This window comes from Triturus cristatus, chromosome 4_1 (genome assembly GCF_964204655.1).
Source record: "Triturus cristatus chromosome 4_1, aTriCri1.1, whole genome shotgun sequence".
NCBI classification, from domain to species: Eukaryota; Metazoa; Chordata; class Amphibia; order Caudata; family Salamandridae; genus Triturus; species Triturus cristatus.
Window position 1 is genome coordinate 65,625,494 of NC_140585.1, and position 17,510 is coordinate 65,643,003.

The 17,510-nt window shown below is 46.9% G+C and overlaps 1 protein-coding gene and 1 long non-coding RNA gene across 2 annotated transcripts in view; one reads left to right on the forward strand and one right to left on the reverse strand.

Annotated features, from left to right (window-relative positions):
• The window catches only part of LOC146839538 (uncharacterized), a 1,010,507-nt gene that overhangs the window by 128,360 nt on the left and 864,637 nt on the right, over positions 1-17,510 (forward strand). The gene's annotated exons all lie outside the window — the stretch shown is intronic.
• Positions 1-17,510, reverse strand: part of UNC93B1 (unc-93B1 regulator of TLR signaling) — a 260,649-nt gene that overhangs the window by 115,765 nt on the left and 127,374 nt on the right. Inside the window, exon 3 of the mRNA XM_085651595.1 lies at positions 11,203-11,344. Coding sequence (XP_085507721.1) covers positions 11,203-11,344 — 142 coding nt within the window. The remainder of the gene's footprint in view (positions 1-11,202; positions 11,345-17,510) is intronic.

Consider the following 17,510-nt stretch of genomic DNA (forward strand, 5'->3'; position numbering starts at 1 on the left):
TCACACTCCTCCCGTGTTGTTGTTGTTGTCCCGTCCCCTCACACTCCTCCCGTGTTGTTGTTGTTGTCCCGTCCCCTCACACTCCTCCCGTGGTATGTTGCTTTCCCCGTTCCACCTCTTTACTGCCGGGTCATGACCTCCTTGTTTTCTATGGCAGTGTTTCACAGCAGCCTCTGCACAGCACTAGCAGTAGCTTCTTTCCTCAAGCAATGCTCAGAGGTCTGCTAAGACACAGCCCCATGCTTGCTGCCTTTCCCTCAGTTTTAGCCTCACCTCGGTTAACCTCCTAGGACAAGCCATTGCGAAGTCTTGAGGTAGCCCAGGGCTTCAAGAGTCTGTCGTTCGTTGCATACTCTGTGGCACGGCTGAAGGGATATTCATACTGGCTTCTCCACCAGGGTCAGGTTCGAAGAGGTGTGGAGTCTAAACCATCACAAACATGAGGATGACTGTGTTCTTCATTGCTCCAAATTACAATTGTTGCAGGAAATGCAAAGCAAAGGTGCACACCCTTGAGAGCCATGCAGGTCACCTTCGCCGTCCACAGACAGGATGGCCCAGAAGTTCAGAGGAGAGAGAAAAGGCGTAGTTTTATTTTTATTTTTTGTGCATTATTTCGCGATAAAATGTATTAGTCTCGCCGAAAGTCTCGATTATTTAGCTAACTAGATAGATAGATAGTACTATTATTACCATCAACTTCTCAACTATTTGGTCCATCGACCATAGGAAAGAGAGTTGATATACAGGTTCAGTTATGCATTTAGAAATGTTAGATATGAACTTGTAAAAGAAAACTACTGTTCAGAGGCCTTCAATTTAAAGGAATAGCTGAATTATTTATTACCCAAGTCAGCAGTTCTCATTACCGACCTCGGAAGGCTGATTGGCTGATACAGCTAAGAGTTTGATGGCTTTCAAATCCGTGATTAAACTACTTCGAACCCACTCATCGACCCACCAAGCAATCTAGGCCTTTTGTTTTTTTGCCTATTTATATAGCGCGAACTCGACCCGAAGGTATCGGAGCGCTTTACACGAGCACCGTATTTACATTGGCACGGGGAGATTAAGTGTTTTGCCCAGAATCACAGGATGTGGACGCGACCCCGAGGCTCGAACCCTTGTTTCCAGCACCAAAGTCGGCAGTCTAGCCGACGGACCACATCCTCTCCCCTGATAGTTTGACTTGGCACCGCTCTGTGAGTCACCTGTAACTTTTGTAATGCAACCCATTGCAATATTACAGACACACTACACATCACAACAGGTGTATTTTGTGTTAAAAAAGCTCTCTTTTATTTAAGTCAGTAGTCCTAATATCAGCACTGGAAGAATGAAAGGATGAATAGGTATAACGCTTTGCAGAGAAACAAACGTATTACTAAGGTGCTGATTTACAATTGTGCAGACAGCGTACTCTGTCACAGATGTGGCGGAATACCCTGTCCCCCCAAATCTTGCCCCTTCCACCTTATTTAGAGTTGGGTAGACTGCCAGCTTCCGTTGACGGAGCCGCTGTAGGCTCAATCGATGGAAAGCTTCCGCCGACGGCCTGATGGAGAAGGGGCCATTAGAGGAAAGACTTTCCACACCTCTCCTTATTAAAGGTAAATCCTGCTGGTGAAGGACGAATAAAATAATAAGCATTTGCAATGAAATAGGTCTCGTAATTACGCGAGTTTGAGCTATTGGCATTATAAATGACACTGGCTTTTATTTATGTGTCTGTTTGTAAAACATAAATAAAAGGCATTGTTATTTACAATGCCAATAGCTCAAACTCGTGTAAATGCGAGACCTATTGCATTGCAAATGCTTGTTCCCTCCAGCATCTACTTGCTCTCCTGCAAACCCCCATGCTTGCACTATCTCAGAGGGCTCCACAACACCCCAGCCTGCCCCCACCTACGGACTCATGTGTCTTAGTGCATTGCGTCACTTCCTGGTAGTATGAAGCAGGCGCTGCTTGAATGCCTCGGGACTGACAATCTAGCTTGTCCTCCGACCTACATCACCATCTACAGCTCTAGGTGACAACAGTACCAGCGTGGCCTGGTGACCATCCTGCTGCCAACAGCTGGCTTGCTTTTTCTTGCCTTCGGGGCAGATTTATGTTGCACTTGCGCCACTTTTGCAAATCCTGCGCCATGGTGCGGGGTATTTACAACGTGACGCATCTGGGAGATGCATCACGTTGTAAAGCCCTGCGCCACATGTAGGCGTTCCAGGGCAGGTGGGGGCGTTCCGGCGCTGGAACGCCTCCTAAAAGTGGCTGAGTGAAATCTACAAGATTTCACTCAGTCACTTTTAGGCCCATGCTGCGTCAAAACCCTGCGCCTGCTTGAAGCAGGCGTAAGGATTGACGCAGCATTGTACAGATAGGGCCCCCCAGAACATTTCTGGAGCTGCGTCGCGCTTGCGACGCAACTCCAGCAATGCGCCACTTTTACGGCACAGATGCGTGACGCATCTGTGCCGTTTGTGCCCCATGGTGCGCCGCATTATAAATGCGGCGCATCCATGGTGGCGCAGCTGTGGCGCATTATAACTGGCGCATCCCTGCTGATATGCAGGGATGTGCCAGTTATCATAAATCTGCCCCTTCATACCCTACTCCGGCGCAAGCTGTCTCGTGCCTGCGTGAGCAACTCCCCTGCAATCTGGTACTTATGGTCCCTTCCACCGACCAAACTGGTCTGGCCAGCGCCGGCTGTGACTGAAACATGAGCCCTGTGCTCAGACGCGATAGTCGCATCATTTTCTGCGTTCTGCCAAAACTCCCCTGAAGAATCAAGTTCAAGTAAAGCATTCTAGTAGTTGAGTAGGTTTTATAAATTATTTTCCCTACTTTTAACAACGCGCAGAGGCTACTTGATAAATGTAAACACATTATCAGCTTCTTTTGAACCTATTGTTTACTATGCATGCCAGCCAGTTAAGTTACTTTACTGCATCAGGAGGGAATTCACGTCTGCGTATTGTATGAGTGCAGCCTTCTCCCGAGTATTTGTGATGGGGTCTGAGGTGAAATGTAACAAGGATCCCTGCTTGTAGTTATTTGATTGGACCTGTTCGGTTTATGGAAGGAGCCTGGTGAGAAAAGATGTTCTAGGCGAGCAGTTTTCGCATCATGCAAAGCGGACCAGCCTGCTCCAGAGCGCACGGGAACCAAGAGTGAACAACTGCTGTCCCTGGTAACTTACTAAAAGCTGTATTTATCTTTTATGCGCCCTCTCATTCCTCCCTCGCAACCCCCATCTCCTATCTATAATGCCTGCTCACACACACTAAACACAATTTCTTTTGTGTGCCTTTTCAACGTTTCCATCCTTCAAGCCCACGCTCTCTTCCTCTTCTTGGGGTGTCTTCTGTGTACACAGGTCCGCCCTCTTTATGTGTCTATCGTCTGCTCTCCCTTCTTTCTCTCTTTCTCACTCACCCTTTCTGCTCCTCTGTCTAGAGTTCATTCACTACTTCCTGCACAAACTACCTATCTCTCTATCGTCCATTCTATCAATTCTGTGCAGCTCTCCCCCTTCTATTCACTATGCCACATTATTCCAGTACACAAATACACTCCACACCACACAATTCTTCAACTAACAATTCCAAAACAATCCATATAATTCCACTTCACACCACGTACATCCACTACTTTCCAAACCAAAACGCATGGATAAAAGACACTGTCATTTACATCGATGGCTTCAAGTCTCCCACACGTGAAACCTGTTGCATTGCAAATGCTTGTTTCCCAAGCAGAACAGACAGAGAGCCATTAGTGGCATAGTAGGAGTGGTAGTAGATTTAGAAGGGGTGCCATGCATGTGAGAAAGGGAGGAATAGTGTGTGTATGTGTGTGAGACAGAGGGAGAGAGGGAAGTATGAGTGTGTGTGAGACAGAAAGGGGAGTGCATGTCTGTGTGCATGTGGGTGTGTGAGAGAGGGGGGAGTGTGTCTCTGTACGTGTGTGTGCGTGTGTGTGTGTGTGTGTGTGTGTGTGTGTGTATGTGTTTACTCCTCCAGACCGACAGCTGCTGTAATGATGAGGCACGGAGAGGAAGTGAAAGAGGAACCAGCCTTCTGGGGGCGGGGGTAGAGGGGGTCTGGTAGTCGGCAGGATGGACCGATGGAGTTCACACTACCTTTGGAGTCTTCACTCCGGATGAGGAGGAAGTGAGAACAGACTGGGACACCACACCAGGGCAGAGACTGCGAATAAAGCTGAGCTGACTCTAAGGCGGCCTAGCCTGCAGGGCGTGGGGGTGACACAGAGCTGAGGTGATTACACAAGGCGAGGGTGAAATGGGTGAGGCAAGATGGTGGCAGAGTGAGGTGTGAGGTAAGGGAGGTGACGAGAAATGACTGACGTTCGAAAGAACGGCCGGCAGCATTGACGGAACTCCCCCTGCTTTCAGCACTTCACATCAATGAGCCTTCCAGAACCTTCCAGAAGGCCTCTGAGCTCCACTCCACTATGGCCCAAGACCTGAGGTCCTCTGAAGAGAAGGGACAAACTACGGTGAGAGTAAAAATGTTCGGATGCTGCGGATTCGTCCAATAGTTATATGGCATGTATTACATTTGGCATCAGTTGTACATGGTGCCATGCGTATCAAAGTGTGTGGATCAGAACTGAATTAAATGGATTCTGATGGGACTGTCATAGCACATGGGCGATGGTTGGAAAAGCTGACAGTAGCATGAAACAAGATAAAAAAAATATGAAAACAAGAAAAAAGAAAGGAATAAAATTGTCAGAGAGACTAAAAGGGGGGAGCGAGAGAGAGAAAGGAGAAAAGAAAAATTGCAACCAAGAAATAAAGTGCGGAGAGAACAAAAACAATGAGGGAATGTAAACGAGAGGAGAAATGGAAAGAAAAAATAGACTTTAAAACAAAGCGGGAGTAAGAAAAAGGGAAGGATCAGGAAAATGAAAGAGAGAGAGAAAGCAAAAGAAAGGGGAAAAAATCAAAAGAGGAGAGAAATTAAGGCGGTTGGCACCCGAACGCGTGAACTGGTTTACGAGGGCCCTGCTGTGTTCCAGAGTATGACCCCAGTGCCAGGGGTGCACGAAGAGCAGGCTGGAGGTGGGCCTGGGCACGGCATAGGCACAGCAGTCAGGAGAGGGGTTTCTTGAAAAAAAAAAAAAGCCTAACTAAAGCCTGGTAAAGAGAAGGAGGAATGACCACAAAGGACGAAAGACTGATGATTCCGCAAGGATATTGTCTCAAGCGATGGCCGGAGCGTCAACCAGAGCCCGAGGACCAGGGTGCAAACACGACCCCGTGGAGGGCGTTTGACTGACTGACAAGAGCGGCTGGAGGCTGTGAAGGTCTCTGTGGTGGAGTGGAGTGGAGACATCATTAACAGAGCACAGGGCAGTCAGTGAAGGTGGAATTAGGGGGCTTAGGGGGTGTTTGGCTTTTAATGATCACTTTAATGAGGACGAAAGAGGACAACCCGAGTGGAGGCGAGGTTATTTTGACTCTGTACAGGGTTTATGAAACTTTGCGGAACAACTACAATTACTAGCTGTGGTTTGGACGCCTATGGCTGCATGCAGGTTAAAGGGAAATCAGTGCACAGTGTTAACATTCTTGTTAGGCTCTTCTCTCTTACATGCCAATCTCCCAAAGGCACCAAGAAGCCATGAACTGCAGCAGCTTCTTGAGGGAAGGAGGGATCTGTGGATCTGTGGGTGGTGATGTGGGCTTGAGGAAGAGGAGAGGGCTGCTAGAAGCAGACTTCAGCTTTCTGAACATGCCTTCAGCTGGAGCCTAGAGAAGCATTCTGGACTGATACAGCAATGACTGGGATGAGGCCGGCGGATGGGTCCAAGGCTGGAGAGCAGATGGCACTGAACGAACCAAGGACGTATGAGAAGACCTGAAACCAGCGTCACCGATCAGGGAATGAATCCGCCGAGAGATCCCAAAGGACTCTAGAATGAAGGACAATGTCTTGGCAGTAAAGATGCAGGGTCCATCACCCATGTATTAACATCACCGCTGATCACCAAACAAACATGTGAACACTCTCCATTCACAATAGACGGCCTCATGCTCACTCATTAGGGATAGTCTGGCAACCTAACAAGATTTTGTTTACCATAGTGTGTCCCAGAGAGCCCATCTCCAAAATGAATTGTGAAACACAGGAGTCAGCAATGGACACATCAAGAGAAGGACCTCTATACATTATTACAGAGTTAGTTTGCTATTGGCTGAAGGGAAGCACTCATCACACAGTGACCCAAACTCTGGCCCACTCTCAAGGAAGCTCTGGAGATCCAGACACCTCCTCATCTGGACCTCTGATGTTCACAAGCGATGGCACGACTGAGAGGCCACATCAGAGATTTCTACTTTTGAGAAGCTGGTATTAAATGACCTATCACAACTTGCCACATAACATCACTTCATCCCATATAATATCTCATTGGCAGAAAAATCTGCACTCCAAACTCTTAAGATCAATAATGAGATTGTCATTAAACCCGCCGACAAAGGCGGTGGGATAGTACTACAAGAAATCACTACCTATAAAAATGAAATACTAAGGCAACTAGGTAATACAGACCATTACTGTAGACTCCCTACCAACCCCACCAATGAACTCAGACAACTCATTCAGCAGGTAACCATATCAGGTTTAGACCAAGGCTTCCTATCCAAACTTGAATACCAGTTTCTTAACGCAAAGGCACCCCGGATGCCAGTAATCTATACTCTCCCCAAGATCCATAAGGACACTCTGAATCCACCTGGGCGTCCCATCGTATCAGGCTGTGGCTCTATTCTAGAACCCTTAGGTCTATATGTAGACTTTTTCATAAAAGACCTTGTCCCATCTACTCCTTACTATGTGAGAGATAGTATGCAAATGATTACCTTGGTAGAAAATCACATTTTTGACCCCGCTGTTGACACACTGTGTACTCTCGATGTCGAGTCGTTATATACAAACATCCCCCAGCGAGATGCACTACATATCATTGAGGCAACTCTAGACACACGGATTAGACCACACGCAGTCCCCACCATCTTTATTTTGCAACTTCTCGAGATCTGCCTTACTAGAAACTTCTTTTTGTTCGACGGTCATTACTACCAGCAAACCAAGGGCACATCCATGGGAGCAGTTTCAGTTTTTGCACCAAATCTGGCCATCCTGTACATGAACGCACTTGAGATGAATCATATACTGGTCCAACAGAACCCTTTCTTCACTGCCTTGTCGTAATGGAAACGATACATAGACGACATATTTTTCATCTGGCACGACACTCAAGCCATGCTTGATAATCTCCTCCATTGGCTAAACAACAACTGCGGTGGTCTTAAATTCACACTCACACACAATAAAGCATCCATACCATTTCTTGACCTCAATATAGCACACACAGATGGACATCTGATCACTAGCCTTTTCAGGAAATCCACTGAGCGAAATACCCTGCTAGAGCTCTAAAAGACTCTCTACCTTATTCCCAATACCTACGTATAAGACGTAACTGCACCCTCAAGGAGGACTACTTCAGGGAAGCTAAAACACTCAGCAACAAACTGATTACCAGAGGCTACCCTAAAAGACTGATCCGCAGTGCCCTCAAAAGAGCATGGTACTGCCCAAGGGAAGTTCTCTTGGAACCTAAATCCAAGAAAACAGAGAACCGTATAGTATGTGTAACTACCTTCTCCCTCTCTTGAAACAAACTACACAAAAGTATTCTTAAACACTGGAATGTGGTAAACGCAGGAATACTCAGCCTTGAGAGACCCCTATTTGCTTTCAGAAAAAGCAAGAACATTAAAGACCACCTAGTCAGAGCAGCACTCCCCGATATAACAAACACTGGCACCCTCCATGACCACTGGGACCTACCACCTGTAATTGGTCACAACAGATGTGGCAACTGCTCTGTGTGTGGATTCACATCTGACTGTAAAGAATTTGCATTTGGGAATATACGTAAATCACACAAGCACTTTAGTAACTGCAATACTTGTAATGTCATCTATGCCATCTTTTGTCCTTGCGATATGATCTACATAGGTCAGACCACGCAAAAAATCCGGATAAGAATCTGCCAACACAGAAGCAGATTAACCCCTTCGCCGCGGCGGGAATTCCGCCGCGGCGCTGGGGGGTGCGGGGGGGCAGCGCAGTGGCCCGGTGCTCATGACGGAGCCGCTCCGTCATGAGCCACAGTTGAGCTGTGCTCATGACGGAACGGTTCCGTCATGACTCCGCCCAGTTGCGTTGTCCGCTCGCACAGGCGGGAAAACAGCACCGCGTGGGCGGAGCGGCCGCCAACGGTCGTGTCATGACGGAACCGTTCCGTCATGAGCACACGGCAACCGTGGCTCATGACGGAGCGGTTCCGTCATGAGCGGGGAAGGGGTTAAGATGTAAAACCCCAAATGCACCTTTGGTTGAAAATTTTGAGGCTCTAGGCCACACTGAGGATGATATACGCTGGACAGTTGTTTCTGTTGTGAAAATTCCACCGAGAGGCGCGGATCTCTCCCAACTGCTGAATAAAGAAGAATTAAAGTGGATTCTGAAAACTGGCAGTATACACAATGGATTGAACCGTCTTGAGGACTGGACCTCCTTGCTATGAACCTTTTGGACTTATTCCTTCTCAATCTATAAACATTGACCGTGATACTGCCCATTCGCCACTGCTGTGATGTTTAAGTGGCCTTGCTGGGCACAAACGACTATTCGCACCTTTAAATTGTATATTAATTCAATACGAGTGATCCCTTCTCTATTCACTGTATTTCCATAATACTTGTGTTTTCTAATTTCTGTCAAAATCACTCCTTTCCACACTATTTCAACTCTCTATCACTTGACCGCCTTGGCTCTCATGCAGCATTTCGTGCTCTTTTTACTCTCCCAATATGGCGCCTACGAACGCCCACCACTTCCCTCTCCTCCATACGGCACTCTCTGGGATCACCTGACCCCCCTTGTGACCATCCACATGATAGCATTTAGCTAGAGCAGGACGATGACTCACATCCACTCCACAGTCGATCCGGTATCATCCGAACGAGCTGTTATACGTGTGGGCACGGAATTTGTTTCTTTTACCACATTGAGGTAAGAATCGCCACGATGTTTCCCATGCCCTCCCTACGTGCTTGCATCCACGCTCCTGAATTCATTTCCATTTTTTCCTCAGACGTAACTCATTAATCACCGTGTCCCTCTACCTCGGAACTTTATTTTATCAGGTAAGCGTAATTCCCGCTCTACCGTTCACCCTACCACCGCTTCCGATCCACCTCCTTAACCCAGTAATTGTTCCTTAGGCATTGCACCTTCGAATCGGGTCCGCTTCTGATCCTGACGAACCCGACACCCGCCCACGACCTGGCGCCCCCTCGGCTACCCCAACCGGTACCACGAGGTAATTCTCCTCCTCCCCTCCCCGCAAATGCACTCGCGGCATGCTTTCCAGATCACGTCTTCACTTCGCCCTCCCTTCCCCGCAATGCACTCGCGGCATGCTTTAGAGACAACATCTTTATTTCGGCAATTTTTCGCGTCACAATTTTTGACATTATAAACGGCATGCTTTCCTTTTCAGGTTTACTTCTTCGTTTTATTAGCACGATTGTCTTGGCTCCTTAAATATATCGATCAGCATGATCTCCGTACTACCCACACAATCACGCGCACAGTATGATATTATCTTGACATGTTCACAAGCTTCGTGGTTTCCATTACCAACCTTGCACTTATTCCTTTGCCTATTTTTCTTATATTTCACCTCTTCTCTCGTGTCTACACTGCCATCACTGTAATAGATTTTTAACTGTAGAGTACCGCCTGATCTGACGCGATTGTTCTGTTATACTTTCACTTTTAAATGTTATATTAACTATTATGTTGGCATTTTCTTTCCCCCTGATTTTCTTTGAATTTTTTTCCCTGCATTTTTTCTTAACTTTCATATGTTTCGTTGTTTGCCTTAATGGTTTGTGTAAATTCAGGCACTTGAATATGGGCAATTTAATTGAGTAGTCCTGATGATGATCCAAAATCCCCCTGATAAGGATCGAAACGCCGTCGACATAATTGTCTACCTTACACATTCAAATCTCTGTATTGAACTTATTGTGAAGGTGACAGTAAATGTATTAGATGTTTCATTACTCATTATTCTTCTAAAAAACAGAAACATCATTGTAATTGCCTGAATGTGTTCTACATTTTGTTCTCACGATATGTAAGTCTCAGGATACAGGCTTGTGTCCCACTAAGACTCTACTTACATTCTCTGAACCATTACCAACTATTTCCACTTATTAAAGTTGCCTTGTCCGGCTGGACATTGGCTGTAATATAGTAGCAATCTTGACTATATTCATTGTATGTTCAATTATTTTTTGCTTTCAGGGACCATTGTCTCTTGTAATACATCAGAGGGGCTGGCGCAGGGTGGACAGACATGTCTCAGGACGGACACTGTGTCAAGCTTGCTGTCCAGTATGATATCAGGAAAAAAGAAGGCAGTCTCGGCATTGACAAAGTAGAGAGAAGCAATTATGGAGCTGACTGAAAGCCATCTTCAGCACAATCGACACCGCACCCCAGCCACCTTCAAGAAGCCGGAAGAGAACAGCGTTGTACTCCCTCGGTCCTGCTTTCACACCTACATCCTTATGCCCCCACCTGGACTGGTTGGTGCCACAACAGTCGAGCTCCTAGCCGAGGGCCACTTCAGTACAACCAACCCCTCACTCCGGCCCCCTTTAAGAAGCACACACCACTTTACTCTCTTGGTCCCGCACTCATACTTACATTTTTATACTCCTACCTGGACTAGTTGGCGCCACTACATTAACGCACAAAGCACCGTGCACTTAATTCCCCACAATCAGCCCTTATACCTTCGGGTTATAGTTTTCTGTTGAGGAGTGAATGAGGCTCTTTACCTTTTTATCACTGTTTGCCTATACATGTCATTTGGTTCTTTATATGCTTTTTATCTGTCATTGATGCTTGACCATGTATATTGAAAAGATTTTAATTAAACTATCCATAAAGATTTACCATACTTTGCCCTCTTGGCAAAGTGTAAAGTAGGATTTATGAATATCTAGATAGACAATCTCAGAGGGATCACGTCAGCAGAGGTAAATGCAAGCCTGGGAGGGGCACGAGGATGGTCCCTACCGAGGTAGACGCCGTAGGTCAGCATCCCTCCCACGCTGGCCGCCACCACGTTCTTGATCACGATGAGGCGCTTGCGTCGGTAGTACTTCCGCTCCTCCTCCTCCTCATTGTATTCTGCGTTGGGCCCCAGGAAGTCATCAATCTGCGGAGAAACAAGGAGATGAAACAGAGAAAGTTTGAGAACTCCCCAAATCCCTCCAGGGAACATGTTACTCAGTATTTTAATGTTCTACTAATTGCTGAACCCCAGACTCTCTGTCCCACATGGGTTACCCTAGCAACAATCATGAAGTTACTTCCTATTGGGGAACTAAGGGCTGCTGCCTCACTCCACCCTCCAGTGGCCGTAAATGGTCACTGCAGCTGCATCGTACACTGCCCTCTATCTGTGAGAAGGGGGTGCTGCAGATAAGGTCAGCCCAACCCTTTATTAACTAGATGGGCTAGTTGCAGCTTTGTTATTGGTTTGCTGTCTAACTAAGATGGAATAACTGCATCTGTATCCTGTTCTGCCCACCTGTGGATAAATGGGGAGGGGCGGGTAACACCAACCTTGTCATCCTCTGTCCGACTAAGAAGATTTACATCTTCTAGTGACAGAACAGTAAATGCAGTTATTGAATCATTTTTCACCAACAGACATGGAAAAACTACACTAGGTAAGACTGACTAACGGCAGTTATGTTATTAGGTCTGAGTTACAGACAGCTTTAACAGCTGAAGCTGTCTGTTGGTCGGACCAATTGTATAGACAGAGTGGGCTTTGGGTCTGCCCCTTGATCATGATTGGATGGCTTTGTTGTCTATCTCTGTTGCCTCTGCTTGATTCAATGGCTTTCCTCCCTTTTCATGTGTTTGTCCTACCCCAGAGCATTTTACTTTCACTGTGTTCTGACTGGTTGACTTCCATCCTTCCAAAGCTGTTGCTAGCATTAGGGAAAATACTTTTTCTTAAAGTGACCCATGGAGGTGCATCTTATTTTCTCCCTCATGTGCTGCTTATATACTGCTTTCCCCCTTCATTTTTCCCTGCCCCTTGCTCTCTGTGTTGCTTTCTCATCCGCCACGATTGTCCACTGCTTCCTCCACCTGCGCATAGCCCTTTAAAAAAAAATATTCCACTCCCAATGCTACTCTGGTGTTGTTCCTTGCCCTACTCTGTACGATGCCCCTTCTTTCGCTTCCCTCCCACATAATTTTTTATCTTTATCTTTTACTATTTGGAGCAGTCGCGCTATAGGTGGATGTCCATCCTATAATGGTTTTAGACCATTTCAAAGAGGCCACCCATGAATGGGTACCTAGGAACGGGTTTGCATTATTTTATCAGACACATTCAAAGATGACTGCTGCGGATGCACGCATGTCCACTGTGGCCATCTCTGACCTGGATTTATTAAAATATTACAAATATATTGACAGGAGGATGTGAAGGATGCACATATGCAACCATGGCAGCCATCTTTGAACAGCATTTGTTAAAACATTACAAATGCATTTAAAGATGTAAACATACATTTGTACATATGGACTTGGATTTGAAGTACTACAAAGTTATCTTAAGAAACCTCCACTTACAAAATCAGACAAATAAAAAGGTACGGAAGGCCTTGCATTACTGATAGTTTGAGGAATTGGCGTTGCAAATAATAATGCAACGCCAATAGCTCATACTTTCACTAATACGATACCTATTGCACTGCAAATGCTTGCGTAGTGAGCCAGGAACCAGCATTGTATTTCTCAGTGCAGTACTGCAAGCTGCTCCTAGCGGTCCCTAGTGAGCAAGGCACCAGCAGTGCATGGCTCGGTGCAGTACCGCAAGCTGCTCCTAGATGTCCCTAGTGAGCAAGGCACCAGCACTGCATCTCTCGGTGCAGTACCGCAAGCTGCTCCTAGATGTCCCTGGTGAGCAAGGCACCAGCACTGCATGTCTTGGTGCAGTACAGCAAGCTGCTCCTAGAGCTCCCTAGTGACGAAGGTACCAGCACTGCATGTCTCGGTTCAGTACCGCAAGCTGCTCCTTTAGGTCCCTAGTGAGCAAGGCAACAGCACTGCATGTCTAGGTGCAGTACTGCAAGCTGCTCCTAGAGGTCCCTAGTGAGCAAGGCAACAGCACTGCATGTCTCGGTGCAGTACCGCAAGCTGCTCCTAGAGGTCCCTAGTGAGCAAGGCAACAGCACTGTATGTCTCGGTGGAGTACCGCAAGCTGCTCCTAGAGGTCCCTAGTGAGCAAGGCAACAGCACTGCATGTCTCGGTGGAGTACCGCAAGCTGCTCCTAGAGGTCCCTAGTGAGCAAGGCAACAGCACTGCATGTCTCGGTGGAGTACCGCAAGCTGCTCCTAGAGGTCCCTAGTGAGCAAGGCAACAGCACTGCATGTCTAGGTGCAGTACCGCAAGCTGCTCCTAGAGGTCCCTAGTGAGCAAGGCAACAGCACTGCATGTCTAGGTGCAGTACCACAAGCTGCTCCTTTAGGTCCCTAGTGAGCAAGGCAACAGCACTGCATGTCTAGTTGCAGTACCGCAAGCTGCTCCTAGAGGTCCCTAGTGAGCAATTTTGAGAAGTTGCTGCTGCTACATTAAAAAGTAGAATTATGTGATTCGTAATTTCACTTCAAGGCTTTGATAAGTGGGCCAGGAGTTTCGGTTGTGGCTAGACCAGTTTTGTTTAAATCATTCCACCACCCTCTGAGCGACGCATGCCCATCTTCACCTAAGGAAAGACTGAAACAGAGAGGTTGATAACACGTAGGTAAAGCCGCTAACATTTTGAACAAGACCTATTTAATTGAAAATAAGTGGCCGTGATTGTCCCGGGCTGCTTTAAAAGTGAATTTAACTCAGATCTATTGACTAGGGGAGAATGTTTGATTTGCTCTGCATTCAGTCCATCATCTGTGTGTCTATTGCTTTCTCGCCCTAAGTGCGCTGGGTATGCCCAGACGTGGGTCCCGGACTCACTGTGCCACTGGATTCAAGCTAGCCTGGCTGATGAGGGGTGATGCTCGAAACCGGTCCCAGGATGCTTGTTTCAGGTCCAGGGAGGACCTGGCTTGGCAGTTCGGTCTGGACTCAACCCTTGAGGCACAGGGTCAGTAATGATTTGCATATGGCTGGGTCTAAACTGGGGTGGCCTAGTGAGCAAAAGAACGATGGATTTAACCCAGATCTAATGACTGGGGGAGAATGTTTGATTTGCTCTGCATTCAGTCCATCATCTGTGTGTCTTTTGCTCTCTCGCCCTAAGTGCGCCGGTTCTGCCCACACGTGGGTCCCGGGCTCACTGTGCAACTGGATTCAAGCTAGCCTAGCTGATGAGGGGTGTTGCCTCGAAACCGGACAAAGGATGCTTGTTTCCGGTCCAGGGAGGATCTGGCTTGGCAGTTCAGTCTGGACTGTTCCCATGAGGCACATGGTCAAGACTGATTTGCATATGGCTGGGTCTGAACTGGGGTGGCATAATGAGCCAAAGAACAATGGATTTAACCCAGATCTAATGACTGGGGGAGAATGTTTGATTAGCTCTGCATTCCGTCCATCATCTGTGTGCCTTTTGCTTTACAGACTAAAAAAGAGCAGAAGTAAAAGGGCCAGTCCTCATGGGAGGTTACAAATGAAGACTAACCAGCCTATTTACAAATCAGAAGCCAGCATTTACGAAGGACAATGACACAAGCCAATGACAAATATGGGCGGAGAGTGGGCGGGGCTTCCAGTGCATACTCCAATACAGCATGCCTGGCAGAGCGAGCAGTGCTTGACGTAAACATGGATGCAAAAGCTCCACCCATATAATCGTGGCATGCTTCATCAAAGGCAATTCTGTCACATCTTGGTTGGACAGTACCGCCAAGATGGTCTCAACCTCTGCAAAGAGAGAAAGCATAAGAAAATCTTTACTGGATAAAGGCGGGATCCAGATGCTATAATAAAACTACCTTGGTGTTAACCCCAAAGATCTCTTTATTGGAGGCAGCTCCAGTCAGGTTTAAAATAGTACAAGTGGGTAGCATGGGAAATTATGTCTACCTCACCCCTTCAAACGAACACGTTTTAACACTTGTATAGCTTAAAAGGATTTTAGGCCTTCATATGGGTTATAGGATTCCTTACAAAAGAATCGTCCTGAGTCTGTCAATGCAAAAGGTAAAAGTAAGTCTTACTGCACCGGTCTGTCATGAAAACAGCCACTCTATATTTTAGGAGGGACAGGCTTTACTGGCCTCATTGTAGTCACACATTTGGCCAGGAGATGAGCCCTCTGAGTAATCGAATATGGCCCTCTGTGGACCATAACCGGCCATTGACTCTGCAACCACTAAGGAAAAGGAACCTGTATGATGCTCATGAAAAATGCTGTGAGGGTTAGAAATACATCTGGCTGGTGGGGTGCAGTGTGTTAATGTGGCTTTTGTCTTGTATCCATGACTCAATACTACAAAACATCAAAATAATACTGTGAAATATAAAATGCTCTCTGCACAACTGTTAGAGCCCCTTCTCTATTTATTGAAAAATAAAATAAATTGGCTGCTGGGGCGGAGCCTCTCCATCACTAGACAACAAAATGGGGTGTTCCACCAGATTTCCCAAACACAATATAGAAGGACAAAATATGGAGAAGTAAGAAAGTATAGATTTTCTATATTTAACTCCATAGCGTCGCCAGTGAAGATAGCTCCTTACAACGCATGCGATTTGATCGTATGCCATTACAACACAGTCGTTGTATCGACCGCGTTGTTAGTACGCAATACCACTACATCGCAAGTCATTACAACGACTTGCAGTAGGGGACGCGCTGGACTTAGGAATAGTATTATTTACTATTCCTACTCCAGTTTGTGCAACAGCAGGGAAGGTGTTGGATTCTAAATCCAATACAAGGGCGCGCCCTACAGCAAGTCGTTGTAAATACTTGTAATAGTATTGCGTACTAACAACGCGGTCATTGTAACAACCACGTTGTAATGGCATTGCATTGTGGAAACAGCGTTGTAAACGTTGTTTCCCGTTGCCAGTAGGTAGTTATAGTTTGGACCTAGTTTCCATAGGAAAAATGATTTTGGTTTGCTTATAACTTTAGCATCATTTGACGACACTTTACTAAATTTTCCACAAAATGTGCTATCCTGTGTCTTGTTGTGCATGGAAAGTTTTAGAGTGATGCGTCAAGCGGGGGCTAAAAAAAAGGACGCGGTCAAAAAAAGTGTGTTATAAATGTTAATAATTGCCATAGAGATTTTTAGACACCACAATAGCCCAAACCTTCTGAACAGCATTAAACCAAATTTGGCAGTAAGCTTGATGTTGGCCCACAAAAAGTTTCTTTGTGATTTGGTGCAAATCAGTTCAGTAGTTTTTGAAATATTAAAGGAAAAATAAATTTGTATAACTAGGGGCGCGGATCCTCCCCGGATACGACAGATCTCATGCTGAGATCTGATTGGCTGCCAACACTTCAAGAAGGAAGTGTTGGCAGTCATTTTGGGACTTGGACATAGCCAAGTCCCAAAAAGACGTTTTCTTTTTTTAAAAAAAGAGAAAGGGGCTGGGCAGGAATAGCCTGACCCCTTAATCCTGATGGTGGGCTCCCCCAGAGACCTAGCCAAAGCCAATAACCATTTAAAATGAAAAAAACATTCCAGCGAAAATCGCGAATTTTTAATGGGGTGGGGGGAGACACGTAGTTCCCCTCCCAGGCTGTTTTTGGTTTGGGGACCACCACTGCTCTGAGGCAGGACCAGCAAAAATAAAGGAGGGGGGCAACGCGGACCCCCTACGGAAGCCATTTTTGGCCCTGCTGACCCCTGCCCCCCAGGGCCGGCTCCCATTGTCCCGAGGAGCCCACCCTCAGGACATAGGTGTTTGCTTTTCCTTGGTGGGAGCTTTGACAGCTCCCGCCAAGCGAGAGCAAATAGTAAGTCCTCTCACAGTGGGCGGTAAGTAGGAAAACTGCTCCCGCCCGCTGGGAGCGGATTCTTCATCTGTTTTCCTGCCCACTGTCAAGCGAGCAGTAAACACAGATGAAAGAATTGCTCCCGTATGCAGGGAAAACCTGCAGGGACCGCAGGGGCATTGAGGCTCCCCGTGGTCCCCAACAGTACACAACGGGGTGCCCTCGGTGCGGCCAGGGCACCCAGCATGAAGGGCCTGGCCCCGGGGGATGGGGCTGAGGGCCAAAAACAGCCCGAGAGGGGGGCTATGTGGCCCCACCTTCCCTTTAGGTAATTGGCTGGCCCCAGGGGAACGGGTCGCTGGAGCAGTAATTGGCCCGGGAGGGGGCTGCATGCCTCCTTCCCAGGTT